Raw genomic sequence first — 23,155 nt, 5'->3', positions numbered from 1 at the left:
TCTTTAGAAAAAAGATACATCATACATCACTCTACCTACACAAGAAATCTTTCCAGCATGGTGGACTTTGCTGGCAAAAGCTTCAGGAACCAGCCTTTACCTCCTCAAAGGGCTGACCTTCCAAAAAGGTCTGGTTATCATTTGGGTTTACTCAGCAAGTTAAAATAAAGGCCTTGTGTTTGATTTCACTTTATACTTGTGTTTTGCTTTATGTTGCATTATTTTTAATAGCTTCTAGGTCTTCTGATCCCTCTGGTCCTGCTATAACAAGTAAATCATCATCATTGGGAAGTTTCTATCATCTTCCTTCTTATCTCAAGTTGTATGATGTTCTAAAAGCTACTCATGCTAACTATAAGGTATAGTGCATAACTTTCTGGTTGTTTGTAGTTCAAAATATGAGAGCCCTATTGTTATATTCAGTTTTATTTATACAAAGAAATCCTAGGCTAATATGGCAACAATAATAACTCCAATTTTAGTAGTGCTTTAGGTTTTACAAAGCTCACTTCTCATAACAGTCTTGTGAGACAGACAGAATACATGTCATTGATCCATTTGACCTATTAGAAAGCTGTTTAAGGTTCAGTAACCAGTATGAGGATTAGAATGCAACTCTTCTGACTGTAAGCCCCATGCTCTCAAGATCACTGTATTACAAAAGTGGAAATAGTAATTTATCTAAAGATCAGTTTTCTAATAACGGGGAGATAAATGTGTTGTGGTTTTGAGGGATGCCAAAACCTGTTGAGGTTACATGGTGTGTTGAGGTGGAACCATCTCAAAGAATTGGAGTCAGACCACCTCTTATCCAAGTATAGGCATTTATTGAGATTGATGCCTCTCATGAAATAGGGTCAATTCCAAGATAAACCAGCCACTTCAGAGAAAGCAAGATGGATTTTTATAAGGGAAAGATGCAGTTACATAACAGAAAATATGAATATTAAAAAGGCAGGAGGGGTTGTTAAGGGATTAGGTAATAGGGGAGGGGTCCCAGCTATAGTAGAACAGCTCTTGCGACTACCCACAGTGTATACAGAAAAACCCATTGGGGGGGCATGTATATATAGTAATGATATTATAATAAGCCTTTCTGTGTCTTAAGTTTATTCTAGGTCAGTTCTTTACTATTATTATGCTAGTGCCTACTTAGGGAAAGTCCCTTCTGTTGTTTTGGGGTCCACATCCTGATTGGGCATCCTGGTGGTGGTGCTCTCTGATTGGCTGGCTATATGGTCCTGTCTAAGGCTAGATGGGTATGGTTGCGGTTGAGTGCATGGAAATATCTGCTGTTTCTGTGGGAAATATGAGGAATGGGCAGTGGCTAGCTAGAGACAGTAGCCGGGATCCCATCACATGGACACACCTGCTGTTCTGTAAGAAATATGAGTTCATGGACACACCTGTTGTTCTAGTGAGCAGTGAGGCATATATGAAGAAGTTAAGTAAGATATTGGGAGCAGGTGGTGAGTAGCTAGGTAGGTGCAGTGGGCCTGCTGTTCATTGTGGCCTATAAGGAAGTTAGAATATCAGAGCTGGGGGCAGCTTTATCAGGATTCTCTCAAGTGGAAAAGTGTTTTGAATGCCTAAGTAGATGTCATAAAGTTTTTTCATTAATGTCTTAAGAGCGTTATCGATTATTACTTGATATAAAATTGTCACTTTTGTTTTACATTTCTACCTGTTGTCATCTTAAAAGGATAAAAACACATTGGACCCTGTAACTGATTATCAGTGAGAATTGTTTAAATGCAAAATCTTTTAATGTCTTAATTTTGCAGCTTTGAAATTAATGAGATTCTTCAAAAGGGAAAGGGAAAAAAGCCCCATAGAAGCAATAGTGAATAAAAAGAAGCTTCAGCAAAGACCTAGCGTGTCCAAACTTGAAAATTCCCAATGATTCGTTGTAAGGAAGATTTTCATGTCAGTTGCAGCCTTTGTCAGCCTGCTTAGAGACTGTTGTTTAGGGCATATTTTTAAGACTTTTTCTTTGAAAAAAAGAAGGGGGGAAGCATGAACAGCCTCTTTAGAGTAATGGCATTCCTGTGGTATCCCTTCAATATTCAAGAAATTTTATCAAAAACTTTTCCTCTATAGATGTAGCAGCTATGTGTGGAAAGGTAAAGTCATGTAGCCAGCAGTGGACTTAGGATGGGAAGAGAAAGGGGCGACTAGGTGGTGCAGTGAATAGAGCACTGGCCCTGGAGTCAGGAGGACCTGAGTTCAAATCTGGCCTCAGACACTTAACACAAAAAACTAGCCATGTGACCTTGGGCAAGTCACTTAACCCCAATTGCCCTACCTTCCCCCCTCCAAAAAGTAGCAAAAAAAAAAAGAAAGAAAGAATGGGAAGAGATGGATTTTAGTTGCAACTTCATCATTTAAGAGTTTTGTGACCTTTAGGAAGTCATAAATAGGATCCTAAGATATCATTTGATCTCCTGGTCTGACAACTTAATTTTACAAGTGATGGATGAATCTCAGGTCAGAATGATGAAGTGCTTTGTCCAGGGTAATATAAAGAGCTTCAGGTCTCCTTTGTGAGGCACTGAAAGAGGGCTCTGAATATTAGGGAATAGGAACTGGATCTGTGGTGTCACTGGCACAGAAAACTCCCACTACCAAAACATTCAGGTTAACACTTTCTCTGCAGCTTAATGCCTTATACAGTGGCCTTGAGCACCGAGAGGCTAAGTTAAGTTGCCTGGGGCTACACAGCCAGCATATGTCAAGAGGTGGGATATTAATCCAGATCTTCTTGATGCCCTGTTGCTTGTTAGTCTTAGTATTTCCCTGTAAATAATAGCACATTATCCCTACCTCCTAAGGTTACATTGGATCTTCAGAATAGCAATGAAAAGTTTGGGGGTTTTCTTCGGGCTGCCTTGGATGTCCTCTCACAGATTCTTGAACTAGCCACTCTGCAGGATATTGGCAAGGTATGTAATTAATTTCTTAATCAAACATGGCTTATTTCAAATCGTTCTGTTGAAATACTCATAGTTCAATAGTTGATGTTTTCCAATATTTCTCATAACAAATTAAGCCTTACATATGAGTAAAAAATTTAGAAAAAATGAAATGGAGAAAATAGACACTCCTCTTATATTTATGCCTTCTACGTGGTCAATCATATGTGAACAGATCTAGCCATCTTTCAATTATATGTATACAAGAATATACGTAGCTGGATTCATACTTCACATCAATACAGAATTTAGGTCTTAGAGGATTTAAATTAAATTTTTAGGTCAAGATTTTTCTTTGAGATGTAGAGAGTATCCTTACTTCTAATAACTTCTACAGTCATTGCCTTTATAGTATGAGGGAATAATGTACCTACTACCATCTTATCTGGTATCATCTGGTCATTTAAATTAGCTTAATTGATATTTGATATATGACTTCTAAATTTAACCTACTATTGTGCCCTTTTCCTAATATTACTCATTACATAGAAAATTCTATTGTTAGACTACTTACATTTCTTTTTGATCTGGTTGGGGTCCTAAAACCAGGTATTGCGATGTGTTCCTGACTCTTTTTCTATTAGCAGAGGAGGTTGAGACTGCATTTCTGCACCACAACTTAATCTTAAAAGGTTCAAATAAGTATCTGAACTCCAAATACTTGAATCCCGGTACTGGAGGATGCTTCAATGCCATGATTAGTGTTTTACAACAGTACCTATAAAGAATCTTCACAGAGACAAAAGATAAAGTAGGACTTGTGGTTTCACTGGTATAGTACTCCCTCCATGAATGCAGGTTGCCACTTTCTGTACACCTTAGAGTCATGGAGTGTTGCCTAGGAATTGAGAGATTAAACAACTTTTTCAGGGTAACACAGCCACACAGGGGCAGGATTAAGAATTAAAAGTGCTACTTTTAAGAGTCCTAGATTTATTTGTGAGGAAAGTTGTAATTGGAAAACTCTTGCTTGAATGTAGAAGTAACAAATGCATTCCTAAAAAGGGAGTCTTTAAACAGTCACAATTGTTCAGGTAGTATCTGTGGACAGTCAGATCATGGATTTTTGTGACAAAACAATATTTAATTTTTGAATTCATAAAATTAAAAATTAAGTATAACAGCTTTGAGTTTTTTGATTATAGTTTGAGTGTGGTGGATTGGGGTGAGTAGGCAAAATGAACAGTTACAAGTTAGTTCAAGTATATTAGGTTATGACAAAATCCTTGGAGTTATCTTTACTCACTTCCCTTTTTGGTTTTCTCAGGTGGTCAGAAAACACATTGTAAAAATAATGTACTCAAATTAATTACAAAGCCACCCGAGTGTTAAAGTCAGAGTATTGTTATCATTGTTATCATTCAGTCAACTGATATTTAAAAACTTAACTGTACACAAGGTATTTCTCTGTTGTAGTTTACTGTTAACTTAGTCTCTTTCACATTTTCCTAAATTTAATATACTAGCTACATTTCATATTTGAAACTTGTTGTTCAGTAGACTCAGTGCAGCAAGACACATGGGACTAATAGTTTGCCTGTGATATTTGCCAATAAGGTTGATGCAAATACAATAGATAATGCCTTTGATTCCAGGCTGAATATCGTAACAGCAGATAATATTCGTTATTTATAACATCTGATGCTTTTTTTTGGGGTATGTAGTGTGTTGAAGAAATCTTGGGATACCTGAAATCCTGTTTCAATAGAGAACCTACAATGGCTACTGTTTGTGTTCAACAGGTGAGGAAATGATTATATACTTTTCTCACCTCCACATTTCTCCTTTTCCCTCTACCCCCATTACTGTTGGAATGATGATTGTGTGAGGACTGTTCTGCATGGGTTCTGAATTCTTCTGCTGTGTGAAGTTGTACAATTAAAGTTTGTAGGAGGGAATTTTCTGCTTTAGGACCATGATTAAGATGCTGCTTGATGTAGTGATTAGAGGGCTGTACTTGAAAGAACACATCCTGCCCCAGACAATCAGTAACTCTATGACTCTGGACCAATCATATAATCTTTCTGAGTTTCGATTTCTTTTGTAAAGTCTGTTGTGAAGATCAGAAAGGATAATTTATGTGAAGCAATCTACAATCCTTAAAGTTCTATAAAAATGTGAACTATTATACTGCACGTAGAGATAAGCCCCCTAAAAGCCTGTAGCCTTAGTAGTGGTTACCACTTGTCCCAGGAATGGGTGTTCTTTGAATAGTTAATGATATTTAATGACTGCTATTCACTTATTCATTCCAAGCTGCTTTCTTAAGCTTTAATAGTCACCCATTTGACATTCTTTTTCTCTGTGATAGAATGTATATTTATGATATTTGTTTGTGATCTAATTGTCTATGCTCTAATAAACATAATAAGCCTTTGCCAATTACTGGTATCTTCCCTCTCTTCTTCCTTTCCCTTCATCCCTTCTCTTCTTCTCCTACCTACTTTCTCTTTCCCTCTCTCTCCCTTTCGCCCTTTTTTTCTCTCTTCCCTTTCTTATTATAGTTGTTTTTCCAGTGACCATCAGTCTTTTTGACCTTAACACTCCTTTCTGTCTTCTGAACCATTAAGGCAAATATCATCTTTTCCTCTTTCTCCCATGACCTTCTCAAGTTAAAATGGCAATTTACCTGAATCCCCATATATATTATTTTTCCCATTGTATATCCTTTTCATCTTATTTCTGGCAGTTCCTGTCATTATACCTCCTAAAAACTTCCCATTTACCTAAGAAATACTACCTGGTTTTTCTTTTACCCTTCTTCCTTTTTTGTGTCATACTTATATACATATCATATTAGGTTGTAAGCTTGTTGAGTAAGGATTGTGTTGTTTTTCATCTTTATATATCTAGAACAAGTCCTTGCACATAGGTTTTTAATATTTGATATTTGTTAGGGAATTTGTCTCATCTGGGATCAGTGGCCTATGTTTTGGAGGTAGCTGGTGAGGAATGGTGATGATTTATAGGTCATGGGTATGGAACACAGCAAAGCCAGTTGGTCTTAAAGCAGGAAAACCCATGAACTTGACATTCTTAACACTGCCTAAGTCCCCAAACATCTATAAACTCTGCTTGAATATGAACACATAAACAAGAGGTTAAACTCAGATCTAAAACACCACAGGTGCCTAGATAGATGCAGGGAACCTTGGATATCATTGAGTTCAACACTTTACCCTCATTTTAAAGATGAGGAAACTGAATCACAAAGTTTAAGTGACTTGCCTAGGGTCGTGTCCCGTTCTTCTTAACTTCAAGACCAGTGCCCAAGCTGCACTTCCTCCCAGAAGTTTTGCTATTCTTTGGTATCCTGATTGGATTATATGCTTATCAGATATTCAGATGGCACAAAGCAAAAAGGGCTACACAGTTCTCTGTGTGACTGAGTCAGGATACTGGAACATCATAGCAGACTGGATAATTGTGCTGGTTCTAATTACATGAGATTTGAAAGGGAATCCTGCACTGTATTTCAAAAAAATCAATGCTGTGATTGTGAGATGCGAAAAGAATGATTGGGTAACAGTTTGTGTGGAAAAACTCTGGGAGATTTTAAGACAATATTCATTATGAATCAGCACTTGGATGTGCTAGCCAAAAACCTAATTTGATCATTAGACTTCCTTCAAGGAGATGCTGTGTCCATAATAAGGGAAATGATAGTCTCCCTTTCCTTTGTCATGATCAGCCCATATCACGTTCAATTCTATTTGCCACATTTTAGGAAGGACATTGATAAGCTTGAGAACATCTGGACTTAGGGTACCAAAATGGCAAAGGACCTTAAGATTATGCTATGTGAAGATTGGTTGAATGAAGTAGTAATATTTAGCTTGGTGGAGAGAAGATTTAAGGCATATGAACTTTAGTATCTTAAATATTTTTACTTCAAATGGAAGGTAAATTAGACTTGTTCTGTTTAGCCTTTGAGTGTAGGAGTAGGATTAATGTGTAAATATTACAACAAGGCAATTTTGGACCTAATATAAGCACAACTATTTAACAAATAGTTAATGAATTGGTCTTGGTTAGTTTAACACTTTACCCCTCTTTTCCCTGTACTTTTTCTAGTGTTGATCCTTCTTTTTCTTTTTCTCGTTCTTTTTTAAATATTTCTTCTTCTCATCATCTACTTTTATCCCCATCCTTTCCTTTTCTGACACATTTTGGGGCTTCTCTTTGCCATCAGCCTTCTGATTACTGTTAGCTTTAGGAGAGTTAAAAGAACTATAACTCTTTTGTTCATCCCACCCCATTATGTCCCAGACAGTTTAGTCTGTGCTTACCCAGTATTTTATCAGCAGGCTTGTAGTTTAATTGCTTTTAGTTCTACTATGTTTGGGAATAGTACCACATGAGGGGATTGGTTGTCAAGTGGGTACAAAGGATATGGTTCCCCAGGAGCTGAGAACCTTGGACTTAAAACCAGTTTTCATTAGTAAAATGCAACCACAGCAGGAGTTGGAACATTTGTGTTTGGAGGCAGGAAGGAGGATTCTGGGTGGGATGTGTGTATGGTGGAAATGAAGCTGGTTTGTATAAGACATGAAACATTGTCTGGTCTAGGACTGGCTAAATAGAGTAGGATAGATGAGTTTGCTTTTACTTATCAGTTAGGACAGCCTTTTCCCAGGGCAGGAATTCAACAGTTTAGTGGATTAATTTCTACTGTCCATGATCTTTGGAAGTCCAGTGATCTAAAGAGCTATCACTGCAGGACAATTGGCACAGACATGGCATGGGGTAGACAGTTAAATGTCAGACTCGAATTTTGTTTCATATGAATTGACTGTGTTATACTTTTTTAAAGGCATATAATCCTAAGGCCTCTTCAAGGAGATTGATTAAGTGTTAACTGAAGCTGAATAAAAGACACAGTGTGTGAGACTCTAGTTCAGAGGTTAGCGAAACCCCTACTTGCTAATGCCTTCCCTCTTAAAAATCACCTTGTATCTCTTTTATTTCTGTTTGTACATGTTGTCTCCCCAATAAACTATAAGCTCCCTCAAGCCACAGATTGTTTTGCTTTTTGTCTTTGTGTCTCTAGTGCCTAGAACAGTGTGTGGTAATAGTAGATACCTAATAAGTGCTTATCGATTGATCAGTGTTTATAGGTCCCTAAGAAAATCAACAAAACTGATTTGAGCTAAGAATAGATGCTCTATACGCTTCTCTGTGAGCCTCACACTGCAGGGCAGAGTAAGGCTGCACCAGAGCTTGATAACATAAAAATTTTGTTTGAAAGAATGAACCCTTACATTCACATTTAGATTTAAGGGGAAAGTGAAGTCTACTCTGTAGTTATACTGCTCAATTCAAGGTTTGAGTAGTCTTTTTTTTTGGTTGGACCGTTTATAAAAGAGACATACTAACTAGGTAAATGATCCTTTGGTATAATATAGTAAGGGATGATTTACATACTTTTGGAATGGGGAGAGGAACTTTAAGGTGTCAAGCTTGAGGATATTACAGAAAGTATTAATTGTGGTTTTTGTTATTTTCCCTTAGTTGTTGAAGACTCTGTTTGGGACAAATCTGGCATCACAGTATGATGGCTTATCTTCCAAACCCAGCAAATCTCAAGGAAAAGCCCAGCGTTTGGGTTCTTCTAGCTTGCGTCCTGGCCTTTATCATTACTGCTTCATGGCACCATATACGCACTTTACACAGGCCTTGGCTGATGCTAGTTTGAGGAACATGGTCCAGGCAGAGCAAGAACATGACACTTCTGGGTAACAACAATTTTCTCACAATAAACTATAAGAATAATAGAATAATAACTTAGATTTTCGTGTGTATGTGTGTGTGTGTGTGTGTGTGTGTGTATGTGTGTGAAGCTGATCCTCTAAGGTAAGTAGAAGTATCTTTATTCCTATTTTTCTAGTGCGGGAAACTGGTCCTTAAAGATGAGGTGAATTTCTTAAGGTCACATAGCTAGGAAGTGTTAGAATTGAGACTTGATTTTCTGATTTCAAGTACATTTTGTGTCTTCTGTACAGTTATTGTCATATTTCAATAAGTTGTGATTTTGTTTGTGAATGTACTTCTTCATCAATGAAAATTGCGTTGGTTTCGTGGTCTTCATGAGTTACTTTGGCTAAAAACTTACATCAGATTTTGGCCAACCCTTTCTTTGCCAAAAAGCTTCTTCAAATTTAGGCTGATCTTTAGATGATTTTTCTCACAGGTCTTTTTAAAAAATATGTTTTTATTCTCTTTTTTTATATCACTGTCATTTCCTCTCTCAAATAGAACCTTCACCCCTACCAATTAAGTGTAGTCAAAACAAACTGATACATTGTCCATGTCTGAAAATACCTGCTTCATCCCACACCTGGAGTTTACCAGCAGCCTTCTGGAATCATGATTGGACACTGCATTCATCAAAGTTCCAAAGCTCTTACATATTTTTCTCTGTGTTATTGTGGTCCTTTACATTATTGTGTACTACATGTCATTTTTTCCTCTTCTGCTTACTTTCGACTACACCAGTTCATACAAGTCTAGCGAGGTTGCTTAGAATTCTTCATATTTATTGTTTCTTGTTACAGTAATATTCTGTTATATTCTTACACTAAAATCAGTGGGCATACTCTTTATTTCCATTCTTTACTTCTATAAGAAATGCTGCTATGCAGTTTTTTTTGTATAAATAGTACCTTTACCTCTGTCTTACATGTCCTTGTACTATATGCTAGCAAGTGGTATTACAGGATTAAAGATATACACAATTTAATGACTTCTAGGGTATACTTGTAAATTGTTATCCAGAATGGTTGACCCAATTTAGTGCTCTACCAGAAATTCATTAATATACCTCTTTTCTTCACATAATATACCATCACTTTCACCAGTGCCCCACCCTGTCCAAACATCTACCACTTTTATTGTCCTTTCTACTCTAATAGGTATCTGAAAGCCTTTCCAGGCTGTTAGAACCATCCAGAGTTTACGCTTTATTATCAAAGGCTCGAGGATCATCTCCATGCCACAGAGAGTTTGTAGAGTAGGGCTATAGTGGAGCTATTGCCATGTTTTTTATTAAACTTGCAAAATCTTGGAATAATGTTTTAAGTACTTATTGTATGCCTTTGGTATTAATCAAACGTATATAAGAAAGCTGTTTCAACATATCAAAATTACATGGAGTTTTCAGTTTCCAGTGTCTTAACGTTTTTATATAATGTTGTGTGGTATTATACTGGTGGACATTTCTGATAAAGAAACCAAGATAGAGCTACAACATTTCATGTAACATAACATTAAACTAGTATATAGAGACATTTGAAGGAACACTCTCCCCATTCATTTATGATGCCTTTTTATATACCTAGTGTTTTAGCATAGTTCTTTTTGCATAGGAGATATACGAAAAGAAATCCACAGTCATCTTATAATCATAATAGCAGCTAACATTTATGTAGAACTTTTGGTCCAAGCCTGTGATCCATTCATGTTGGCAACTCCTGATTATAATACTACCCCACCAGTGCAGATTAGCAGCTGGACTGAAACTGATACTCTTAGAGAGTTAACTGCATATACTGAGATATTAAACAAACTACTCAGGGTCACACAGCTAGTATGTGTCAGAGGGGGTATGTTTACCCCAGGCCTTTTGTGTCTAAGGCCAGCATTCTGTCTCCTCTGTCTACCGTCTCTTTGTAGTGAGTTATAGGTTACAAATAGTTTTCCTCACAATAACCTTGTAAAGAAGTAGTGTTGAAAATATTATCTCCATTTCTAAAAGATGAGGAAAAAAATTCCCCTGAGATGTTCACTTACTTGCTATGGTCAAATGACTAGTGACAGGGCCAGCATCTGAAATCTGATCTTGTGACACTGACTTCATTAATTTCACTGCTCCACTGCTCCATCCTGTCTTTTTAGTTATAGAGAGCTTATAATATATGATGATTTTTTAGATGTATTTAATAGTTATTAAATCATTAAAATAAGAGTAGACCAGGAAATTCATGTGATTTGTGTTTTAGTACAATCCATAGTCTATTTCCTATTATATTTTAAATGACTAGTTTTGTCTTGAAATTCAATATAGATTTGAAAAGCAAATCAAATTATGTCAGTCATTGTGTGTCAGGCACCGTGCTACGTTCTGGGTCTACAATAAGGTGTAAGAGACAGTTCCTGCCCACAAGGAGGTCATAATCTAATTGGATTATTTTGGTAAAAATATCTTGTTTTTCTTCTTTTCAGTGGTTTGGTTCATTGAAGTAGGAGTTAGGAGATCTGTAACCTAATTCTGTCAAATTCAAGTTTTATAATTCACAGTTTAAAAAATCATAATGTTTTTAATGATTATAATAAAGGACTCTTTTAGTGTGGATGGCAGGATGTTGTAGTGGATAGCTGATTTGTAGACAGACCTGTTTTAAGTCTCCCCTCTGATAGACATTTACTCTTTGATTTGGGTAGATTACTTAAAGGGGCAGCTAGGTAGCATAATAGGTAGAGTGTGGAAGACTGGAATCAGGAAGACTCATCTTCTTGAGTTCAAATTTGACCTCAGACACTTAATACCGTAGCTATGAGACCCTAGACAAATCATGTAACCCTGCTTGCCTGAGTTTTCTCATCTGTAAAATGAGTTGCAGAAGGAAATGGCCAAGAAAACCCCCAATGTGGATACAAAGAGTTGGGCAAGACTGAAACAACTGAGCAAAATTACTTAAACTCTTTAAGACTGTAATTTTCACTCTGCAGCTACTCTAGGTTTTGATTTGTGTTGAGGAAGGGAAAAGGGGGAGATTCCTCACTGGGAATTACCTATACCAGTGAAACCACAATTCTAGTTTTAACAAATAAAATCCTGTCACTGTGATGTTGAACCCAAAATTGATATGTGGGGAAGGAGGTAGTGTGGAGTAGAGAAAGAGCACTGAATATGGATCAGAGGACTTAAATGTGAACACTAGTAGCTCAGTCATTTTTTAGCAGCATCACCTTTTTCCTCATCTCCGTAATGGTGACAGTAATCCTTGGATTTCTTATTTTTCTGGATTTTTGTGAAAATTATCTATACACCTGAATTGTCTCTATAAATGTGGACTTTTAATATATTGCTTGATGAATTTAGAAATAACTTTATTTGAGGGTGTTTGTTTAAAGTGTTTTTTTTTAAACAGGTGGTTTGATGTGCTCCAAAAAGTATCTACGCAGTTGAAAACCAACCTTACAAGTGTGACAAAACACCGTGCAGACAAGGTAAGTACATAATATTTTTTTTTTAAATGATATGTGAGTATTGGGGCTTCTTAACACTGAGGTTCCTAATTGGATCAGCAAGTTCAGACTCTGGGGAATCCCTCACAGTACCATTGTTTAGTTTCCAGTAAGAGCCAGATGTGTACTCTACCTTGGATACTGAAACTCTTTGAACCCTATCCCTCTTCTGCCTGAGATAACTCCACTGTACTCTAGGTAGGTCAGTGGAGCAGTGACTGAAGCTCTGGACTTAGAGTCATAAGATTTGATTTCAGATTTGGCCTCAGACCCTTACTAGTTATGGAACCCCTCTATCTGTCTTAGTTTCTTCATTTGTGAAAATGCAGATATTAATAACACAAATTTCCCAGAGTCATTGTGAAGATCAAGTGAGAAAATATTTATAAGGTACTTTGCAAATCTTAAAGCAGTATATAAATGCCAACTGCTATTTTGGTGGTGGTGGTGGTGGTTGTTACATTATTCTAACTCTGAGCCTTGGTCCCACCAACCACTTTTCAACAGTCATGTGTCAGGAACCATTTGCAGTGTTCTCTAGTGTCCACAGGGTTCACAAGGCCATCTGTCTTGATGGCCAGCTTTTTCTGCTGTACTCTGTATCGCCTTTCTTTCCATCTGCTCTGCAGCTGAAACTCTCTTTTATGTATTGACTCACCTAATTAGCAAGTGAGCTTCCTGAGGAAAAAGCCAGTTTTGATTTTTTTCTATCTGTAGCTCCAGCACTTAGCACAGTGCTGGGAACATAAAACATGCTTAATCAATGCTTTTCATTCATGCATGAATTCTTTTCTCTATCCATTCACCAATCCATTCATCTATTCATTCTAAGTACTTAATAATTTTCTCCTTTCCTTACGTTGTATTCAAAGTTAAAGTGTTTTTGAATCTAGAAAAATTTAGATGTGGCTGTCATTGTTTTGATTTGAAGGGTCCAGTATAAATAATGCTGTCTTTTTTTTTTTTAACTAGAATGCTATTCACAATCACATTCGTTTATTTGAGCCTCTTGTCATCAAGGCTTTAAAACAATACACCACAACAACATCTGTGCAATTGCAGAGACAGGTTCTAGACTTACTGGCACAGCTGGTTCAATTACGAGTTAACTACTGTCTTCTGGATTCTGATCAGGTTGGTCACTTTTATATTCTAAGTTTTTTCATTTTGTATCTGTTTATAATTCAATAAAAAAGTATTTTTATGAGACACTAAAACTGTCTTAGGAAGAAATGTAATTTATATGTTCACTGATTGTGCCCTTTAATAGTTTGTTGCTACTAGCCTGATGTGCTTCAGATAACTTTTATTTGCTTACTTCTAATTTTCTTTTCCTCAAAGTTAGGATTTATAAAATTGTTGAATGTTTTCATTGTAAGCTTCAAATAAATTGTTAAATTTTAGGATGTATTTGCAAGATTAGATCAAGATTTTTCCTATTGGTTATTTGTTATAATTTTCAAAATCCTACAAAATGAGTGTAGTAATTCTTTCATTTAATAAATGTTGGTTAAGTACCTACTATATTCTGAGCACTGTGCTAGACACTGCAGGAGATAATAAGATTTAGTTAAACAAGTCCCTTCCTTTGTGGAACTTACTTCTTTTTGAAGGGGGAAAGGAAGGTCAATTGGGGTTAAGTAATTTGCCAAAGGTCACATGGTAAGTGTTAAGTGTCTGAGACCACATTTGAACTCAGGTCCTCCTGACTCCAGGACTGATGCTTTATTCACTGTGCCACCTAGCCATCCTGAGCTTGCTTCTTAATAGAAACATAAGATACATATATTAACTGTTGCAGTGACCATTATTATGCAACAAATGTATTGAAGAGTTGGGAATAATTCTGAGATTACAGACCTGGAAGGCTGGAAAGATGTTGATTCCTTTTACATTAACTGGAAGTTTGGAAAAAGAGAGGCTTTAAGGAGAAAGATAATGAGTTCAGTTGGACATGCTAAATTTAGGATATTTCAGGGACATCTCTTTGAAATGTTGAACAAACAATTGTTGATGTGGACATGGAATGACTGGATGTGTATATATAGATCTGGAAGTCATCAGCATAGAGGTGATAGTTAAAACCCATTGGAGCTGATAAGGTTATCGAGTGAGAGCAATTGAAGAAAAAGTGAAGAGGGCCAAGGGCAGAACTTTGGGAAATACATAGGGATGATGAGCCTACTGAGAAAGAGGGGTCAGACAAGTAGAAGAATCACAAGAATAGAGTATCATGAAAACCTAGAGAGGAGAGAGTAAGTACGTATTAAGGAGAAGGTCGTGAGCAGTATCAGATGTAGCACATAATTCAAGAAGTGTTAGGACTGAGGAAAGACCTACAGAATTGGAAATTAAAACCATTAAGTTATGAGTCCTTACCATAGTAGTTGTCATGTTTGAATTTTTTTTTCCATTTTTCAGATGCTTTATTAACTTTTGATTTACATCATTCATTTCCGCCAGATTTTGAGTTACAAATTTTATCCCTGCTTTTCCCCTACCCACTGCCCCAAAATAGCAGTCCCACAGGATATCCCCTCTTCCAATCTGCTCTCTCCCATATTTTCTCCCATACCCCTTTCGACTTTTCTAGTAGGGCATAGTGGATCTCTATGCCTGTATATATGCCAGTGCCTGTATATCTTATTTCCCAGTTACATGTAAAATAGCATTAATAATAGTGTGTGTGTGTGTGTCTATGTATATATATATAACATTTGATTTTAAAACTTTGAATTCCAGATTCATTCCCTTCCTCCCTTGTCACCCACCCTTACTGGGTAGATAAGCAGTTCAGTATAGGTTGTACAACGTAGCTAATGCAAAACAATAACGTAGTAGATATAAGGTAAAAGACTGACTATATTTCCCTCCCTCCTATCCCATCTCCCACTTGTTCTATTCTCTACTTTGATCCTGTCCCTTTTCAAAAGTGGGAGCTTTCAACTTCCCTCCCCCCCGCCGAGCCTGCCCTCCCTTTCATAATCCCCCCCTCTCATCCCTTTCCCCCCTACTCTCCTGTAGGGTGAGATACCTTATTTAGTATGTATTTCATTCCCTCCCCAAGCCAAATTCAATGAAAATAACCCATTCCCTTTTGCCTTCCTATTCTTTCCCTCCATTGTAACCATTTTCCCTTGCTTCTTCTATATGAGATAGTTTACCCCATTCTGTCTCTCCCAATCTCCTCTCATTATATTCCTCTCTCACCTCTTAATTTCACCTTTTAAGTATCATCCCTTCCTATTCAATTGGTCCTGTGCCCTCTATCTATGTATACCTGTAAACATATATACACTCATTCACATATGTATTCATATGCCCATATACCCTCATATATATATATATATATATATTTCTATTCCCTTCAACTATTTTCATACTGAGAAAAGTTTTATTAGTTACAATTATTGTTTTTCCATGTAGGAATGTTAATAGTTCCTTATGATTTCTTTTCCCTGTTTACCTTCTCATGCTTCTCTTTCTACTTGTATCTGGATGTCGAATTGTCTATTCAACTCTGGTTTTTTCATCAAGAATGCTTGAAAGTCCTCTATTCCACTGAATGACCATATTTTCCCCTGAAACATGATACTCAGTTTTGCTGGGTAGGTGATTCTTGGTTTTAATCCCAGCTCCTTTGACCTCCAGAATATCATATTCCAAGCCCTTTGATCCCTCAGTGTAGAAGCTGCCAGATCCTGGGTTATCCTGATTGTGTTTCCACAATATTCAAATTGTTTTTTCCTGGCTGCTCGTAATAATCTCTTCTTAATCTGAGAATTCTGGAACCTGGCTATAATATTCCTAGGAGTTTTCTTTTTGGGATCTTTTTCAGGAGGTGATCAGTGGATTCTTTCAACCTCTATTTTGCCCTCTGGTTCTAAAACATCAGGGCAGTTTTCCTTGAGAACTTCCTGGAGGATGATTTCTAGATTCTTACTTTGATCATGGCTTTCAGGTAGTCCAATAATTTTTAAATTATCTCTCCTGGATCTATTTTCCAGGTCAGTGGTTTTTCTCATGAGATATTTCACATTGCCTTCTATTTTTTCATTTTTTTTTGGATCTGTTTAACAGCATCTTGATTTCTAATAAAGTCATTAGCTTCCATTTGCTCCAGTCTAATTCTGAAGCAATGATTCTCCTCATTGAGCTTTTGAGATTCTTTTTCCATCTGGCAAATTCGACTTTTTCAGGCATTCTTTTCCTCATTGCTTTTTGAGCCTCTTTTGCTATTTGAGTTAGTCTATTTTTTAAGGTGTGATTTTCCTCAGGCTGTTGACTCTCATTTCGTAATTTTCTTGCATCGTTCTCATTTCTCTTCCCAATTTTTCCTCCACTTCTCTTATCTGCTCCTTAAGGTCCTCTATGGCCTGTAACCAGCTTGTATTTTCCTTTGAAGCTTTTGGTGCAGAAGTTCTGATTTCACTGTCTTCCTCCAGTTCCCTGCTTTGCTCCTTTTTGTCCCCAAAATAGGAGTCTAATGTTGGAATCTTCTGTCTGCTTTGTTTCCTTTGCCTGGTCATGATGCCCCTCAGTCACTTGACCCCTGGGCTTTTTGCCACAGTAGTACTCTGCCATCAGACAGAGGAGCTTTCGTCCCAAATGCTGGGGTTTTCTCAGCTGCCGGAGGTATTACTTGGGTGCCCTCTCGGAAGCCTCCACACACTCTGGCAAGCTGGACACACACCCCAGGACCTCTACCCTAGACCGCAATCCAGATCCAAGCAGGTTAAAGCAAGAGTGATTAGCCCTCAGACTGGTCGCTTAGTCCCCCTACACTCTGCAGGCCAGGAGCTGAAGCTGTCGTGTGGCTCTGTGCTGAGTTTTTCAGCGTCTTCTCCGAGAAGCTGACACACTCCCACTTACTGGGTCCCAAAGTCCAGATTATACTGACCTCTCACTTTGTCCTTCGCATATGTGTGTTGATAATTCTGGATCGCCACAGTTACTGGTGTTCTGGAGTCCCTGTGGTTGGCAGCTCACGCAGGCCTGGGCTCGCCTCCCAGAGCACTGCTCTGGCCAATTCCTGCTGCCCTGCCGGGCTGTCCTCAGTGGTAGGTTAGTTTCTTTGTGTCATTTTGTGGGTTCTGCAGCTCCAAAGTTTGTTCAGATTCCCCTTTTTATATTGATTGGGAAAGGTGGAAGCCAGAGCTGCTGGGAGGTCTTGCTTCCCCACCATCTTCCCTTCCCCCCTATCTTTGAATTTATTGAGCAATATTCCTTTAAAAAAATTTCATTAATGTGTTTTGTTTTTACATTAGAGATAATTACAGATTACCCTCACTCTGTGAGAAGGCTTATGCAATAAAGTAAAAAAATTAAATAAAACTAATACTAAAGTGATCTTATTTGAAATTGCTTGTACCATTGCATGTCTGTGGAAAAAAGAAAAACAAATTTTTTGTAATTAATAAACATAGTCAAGCAAAACAGATTCCCTCCCTGGCTGTATACAAAAATACATATATCTTATTCTGCATCCTAAATCTATCAGCACTCTTTCTGGAAGAAGACAGTATGTGTCCTTATTTGTCTTTTGGGAATCATGGGTAGTCTTTGTATTGAACATAGTTCTTATGGTGGAACTGTGAACTGGTTCAGCAATTCTGGGATGTGATTTGAAACTATTCTTGAAAGCTATTGAACTGTTTATAGCCTTTGATCCAGTGATACTTCCACTAAGATTATACCCCAGAGAGATCAAAGAAGGAGGAAATGGATCCATAATGGACAAAAATATTTGTAGAAGTTCTTTTTATGGTGGCAAAGAATTTGAAATTTAAAGGATCTCCTCTATTGGGGAATTCGAAAACAAGTTATGTTATTATGGATATGATGGAATGTTAATGTATAGTAAGAAATGATAAAGGAGATGGTTTTAGAAAAACCTGAGAAAACTCATATGAACAGCAATACTTTAAAGACTTGAAACTTTGAAAGACTTCGGAACTCTAATCAGCAGAATGAACCAACCACAGTTTTAGAGGGCTTATGGTTAAGTAAGCTGTCCACCTCCAGATCAAGAAGAGATTGAGTCAGAAGGCACACTGAAGTGTATGTGTATGCTTCCATGCATGTGCGTGCATGTGCGCGCGTGCGCACACACACACACACACACACACACACTTTTGGACTTGGGTAATGTAGGGATCTGTTTTGCTTGACTCTACGTTTTGTAATGAATTTTGTTTTCTTGACTTCTTAATTCAAACTTCTTCAAGAGTAGAGAAGGAGGGGGCAGCCATGTAGCACAGTGAGTAAGAGCACCGGCCCCAGTCGGGACGACCTGGGATCGAATCCGGGCTCAGACTTTTAGCATCCACCCAGAAACACTTGGCCGTGTAACCTTGAGCAAGTTGCTTAACTCCAATTGCTTAAAAGAAAAAAAGAAGAGTGGAGAAGGAGGAGATGAGAGAATTCAGAACTGAAAATAAGTTAGACTTTTTAAAAAAGATATGTTGTAAATATTTTTTACATATTGGATCTTTACCTATTTTCTTTGATCTTTTTTTGGCTTGGGCCTTTCAATTATGTAGCTAGGGAATTTACTGTTTAATAATTTTTTGTATATAAATCTAAATTACTTTTTAGAATGATTATGTCCATTCACAGGTCCACTTGCAGTACAAAATTTTGCCTGTTTTCCTACAACTCTTCCAACATTTATCATTTTATGTTATTGTCATCTTTAGTACTCTGATGAATGTGAGGTAGAATGTCAGAATTGTTTTAATTTGCATTTTTCTAATAAGTAACAATTTGGAGAATTTTTTCATGTGGCTATAGAGTAGGTGGATTTCTTCCCCTTGAGAATTGCCTATTTATATGCTTATATATCAAGTGAGAATGGCTCTTATTCATCTAAATTTGAATCAGTTCCTTATATGTTTTGGAAATGAGACTTTTTTCAGAGAAATATTTTATAGATTGTATCCCCAATTGATTCTTTCCCTTTTAATCTTGCATTTGTTCATGCAAAATCTTTTTGAATTTTATGTTATAAACTTTTATTCTTTCCTTAAGTTTGCCAGGTAATTTTTTCCCTTGCTTGTAGAATTTGTTTTTGATGTGACCTTTCATACTTATTTAGGTCATGTGTCCATCTATAGCCCTTCTTGATATAAGATGCGAATTTTTTGGTTATAATTTAATCCCATATGGCTGTTCAGTTTTCCCAGAAGGTTTTGTTACATAGTGAGTCCTTATTCCAGTAGCTGCAGTGTTTGTGTTTAATAATTAGTGGAGGAGATACATATTATTCTTTATGCCATGTAGCTACTCTATTTAACTAATCAATTTCTCTGTTTTTAAACCCATACCAAATTGTTTTGACAATTACTGCTTTATAGTGTAGTTTCAGATCTGGTACTGTTAGGCCCCTTTTGTTTTTGTTCCTTTTTATTTCTCATGAGATTCTTGACCTTTTCTGTTTCTATATGATTTTTATTATTTCCTCTAGCTCTGCAGAGTAATCTTTTGGCATTTGATGTGGCATTGAAGAAGTAAATTAAATTATGTAGTATGATCATTTTTGTAATGTTAAGTTGTTATATTCCCATGAGCAATCACTATTTTCCCCCTTATTTAGTTCAGTATTTCTGTAAGCAGTACTTTGTAGTTGTATTCATATACCTCTTGTGGTTTTTGGTAGCTAGACTCCCACATATTTTATATATTCTGTAATTATTTGAAATGGAATTTTTTTCTTTTGTTATTCTATATGAAATAATAATGGCAATAATGGACATTGTTTCTTTACTTTGATCTTGTTGGAAAGGTATTTATCTAGTTATCTCCATTACATGCTGTCTCTTGGTTTTAGATAGATGCTGTTGACCATATCGATCATTTTAATTTTTAATATTTTTAACAGAAGTAGGACAGAATAATTCTTGTTTTATCTCAAAAACCTTTTCTCCATTATTGAAATAATCATATGATTTGTATTGTTATTAGTATGGTCTATTATGTTTATAGTTTTCCCAACATTGTTCCTAATAATTGATTCTTTGCATTCCTGATTCCAATCTGATCTCACCATAATGTATAACATTTTTTTTTTTAAAGCAATCGGGGTTAAGTAACTTGCTCAAGGTTACACGGCCAGTTATTATTTCTGGGTGTGGTGCTGAGTATCTGAGCCCGGATTTGATCCAGGTCATCCCAACACTGGAGCTGGTGTTCTTACTCGCTGAGCCACCTGGCCGCCCCTAAGCAATTGGGGTTAACTAACTTGCTCAAGGTTACACGGCCAGGTGTTTCTGGGTGGGTGCTAAGTGTCTGAGCCCGGAATTCGATCTCCAGGTCTTCTCAACACTGGAGCCGGTGCTCTTACTCTGTGCTACCTGGCTGCCCCAATGTATAACATTTAAAATTTTTTAATGATATTCGTTAAAGATGTTGGCTTATCATTCTCTTTCTCAGCTTTTTTGTTCCTTAGTTTGGGTGTCAAGATTATATTTATTTATTTATTCATTCATTTATTTATTTTAAGTAGTTGGGGTTAAGTAACTTGCTCAAGGTTACACGGCCAGTTATTTCTGGGTGTGGTACTAAGTATCTGAGCCCGGATTTAATCACCAGGTCATCCCGACACTGGGATCGGTGCTCTTACTCGCTGAGCCACCTGGCCGCCCCTAAGCAATTGGGGTTAACTAACTTGCTCAAGGTTACACGGCCAGGTGTTTCTGGGTGGGTGCTAAGTGTCTGAGCCTGGATTCGATCCCCAGGTCATCCTGACTCTGGGGCTAGTGCTCTTACTCGCTGTGCTACCTGGCCGCCCTTCAAGATGATATTTAGGTCATGGAAGGAATCTGGTATGGTCTTTTCCTTTTTACTTATGCATTGAGTTTATTGATATAAGAGGCAGCTGGGAGATGCAGTAGAAAGAGTGCTGGGCCGGGAGTCAGAAAGACAGGAATTCAAATATGGCCTTGCACACTTACTAGCAATGTGACCTTAGACACACTTAAATTCTATGTGCCTCAGTTTCCTCAACTGTAACATGAGGATAGCAATAGCACCTACTTTCTAGGGTTGTTGTGAGGATTAAATGAAATAATATTAGTGGAGAGCCAAGAAGGCAGAGTAAAGGCAGGGACTTGCCAGAGCTCTTCCCTAATCCCTTCAAAATACCTTTAAAAAATGACTTTAAACAAATTCTAGAACAACAACTCACAAAAAAGACGTAATGAAACAAATTTCTAGTCCAAGACAGCTTGGAAGGTTGGCAGGAACAATCTGTCACACCAAAGTGAGAGAGGAGTGCAGTCCAGTGCTGTCTGTGCCAGCACAGCCTGGACCCTAGGAAACCCAGAGCCGACCTTTGGGGAGACTGAATCATGGGCAGCAGCGGCATTTCCAGACTTCTCAGCCCATAGATACCAAAGACAGTTTAGAAGGTCAGTAGGAAAGGTCTGTCACACCTGGTTGAGAGTGGAGTGCAGTCCACTCAAGTGACTGAATTAGCATCAGTAGCAGCTGCTTCCAGAGCTCTCAGCCCACAGACAGTATGGGGATTAAACAACTGGTCAGAAGGAGATTACAGGGGCATTTTTGCTAGCACTGAGGCTCTATTGCTTTACTTGAATCCTGGTTGCAGTCATGGGTGGCAGTCTGTTTTAGCATAGTAGACCTTGTGGCCAGAGTGGGGGCCTCTCCTAAGATCATAACACCTTGGAAGAACTGAAAACTTACAGTTTCCTAGAAATATTTCTGAAAACAGCTACACAAAATTCTTGAAGCTTGGGACCGTGCACCCTCCACCCTGGAAGCAGAGCCCTACTTTAACAAACAGTTAAATGTCAAGTAATAGGCTGGGAAAATGAGCAAGCAATGGAAAAAGTTGACTGTAGAAAGTTATTTGGTGACAAGGAAGAAGCAAGACATCAGAAGCCTCCAAGAAAAATATGAATTGGTCTTAGGCCATCGACGAGCTCAAAAAGAATTTTGAAAATCAAGTAAGAGGTGTAGAGGAAAAATTTGGAAGAAAAATATGAGTGATGCAAGAAAATCATGAAAAACAAGTCAACAGCTTTGTAAAGGAGACACAAAAAAATGCTAAAAGAAAATCAAACCTTAAAAGACAGACTAAATCAAATGGTAAAAGATGTTCAAAAAGCCAGTGAGGAGAAAAATGCCTTAAAAGCAGTATTGGACAAATAAAAAAGGAGGTCCAAAAGCTTGCTAAAAAAAATATTCATTAAAAATTAGAATGTAGCAAATAGAAGCTAATGAGTTTTTGAGAAAAGCAGCTTATCTGGAAAATAGATCCAGGAGAGATCATTTAAATATTATTGGACTACCTGAAAGCCATGATCAAAAAAAGAGTCTGATCTTTCAAGAAATTATCAAGTAAAAGTGCCCTGATAGTCTAGAACCAGAGAGTAAAATAGAAGTTGAAAGAAGCCGCAGATCAACTCCTGAAAGAGATCCCAAAATGAAAACTTCCAAGAATATTATAGCCAAATTCCAGAGTTCCCAGGTCAAGGAGAAAATTGTGCAAGCAGCCAGAAAGAAATAATTCAAGTATAATGGAGTCACATTCGGAATAACCCAAGACTTAGCTGCTTCTACCTTAAAGGATCAGAGGGCTTGGAATATGCTATTGCAGAGGGAATAGGAGCTAGAATTACAACCAAGAATCACTACTCAGCAAAACTGAGTATAATCCTTCAAGGGAAAAATGGACATTCAATGAGATAAGGAACTTTCAAGCATTGTTGATGAAAAGACCAGAGCTAAATAGAAAATTTCACTTTCAGATATGATTCAATAGGAGCATAAAAAAGGTAAACAGCAAAGGAAAATCATAAGGGACTTACTAAGTTTAAGTTGTTTACATTCCTATATGGGAAGATGATATTTGTAACTCATAATACCTTTCTCATTATTAGGGTAGTTAGAAGAAGCATATATAGACAGAGGGCATA

General features: G+C 37.3%; 1 protein-coding gene across 3 annotated transcripts in view; it reads left to right on the top strand.

Moving 5' to 3' along the window:
• Positions 1-23,155, top strand: part of HTT (huntingtin) — a 228,883-nt gene that overhangs the window by 104,811 nt on the left and 100,917 nt on the right. For all 3 annotated transcript variants that reach the window (XM_069070716.1, XM_069070714.1, XM_069070719.1), the window contains 6 exons: positions 232-359; positions 2,832-2,942; positions 4,637-4,714; positions 8,484-8,707; positions 12,122-12,200; positions 13,191-13,352. In XM_069070716.1, the coding sequence (XP_068926817.1) occupies positions 232-359; positions 2,832-2,942; positions 4,637-4,714; positions 8,484-8,707; positions 12,122-12,200; positions 13,191-13,352 (782 nt within the window). The remainder of the gene's footprint in view (positions 1-231; positions 360-2,831; positions 2,943-4,636; positions 4,715-8,483; positions 8,708-12,121; positions 12,201-13,190; positions 13,353-23,155) is intronic.

Source organism: Petaurus breviceps, unplaced genomic scaffold, assembly GCF_028583685.1.
Source record: "Petaurus breviceps papuanus isolate PSGF00001 unplaced genomic scaffold, PetGlider_PUasm1.0 140, whole genome shotgun sequence".
Lineage (NCBI taxonomy): Eukaryota > Metazoa > Chordata > Mammalia > Diprotodontia > Petauridae > Petaurus > Petaurus breviceps.
Note: the sequence above shows the minus strand (reverse complement) of the source record. Positions and strands in the feature narration are given on the sequence as shown.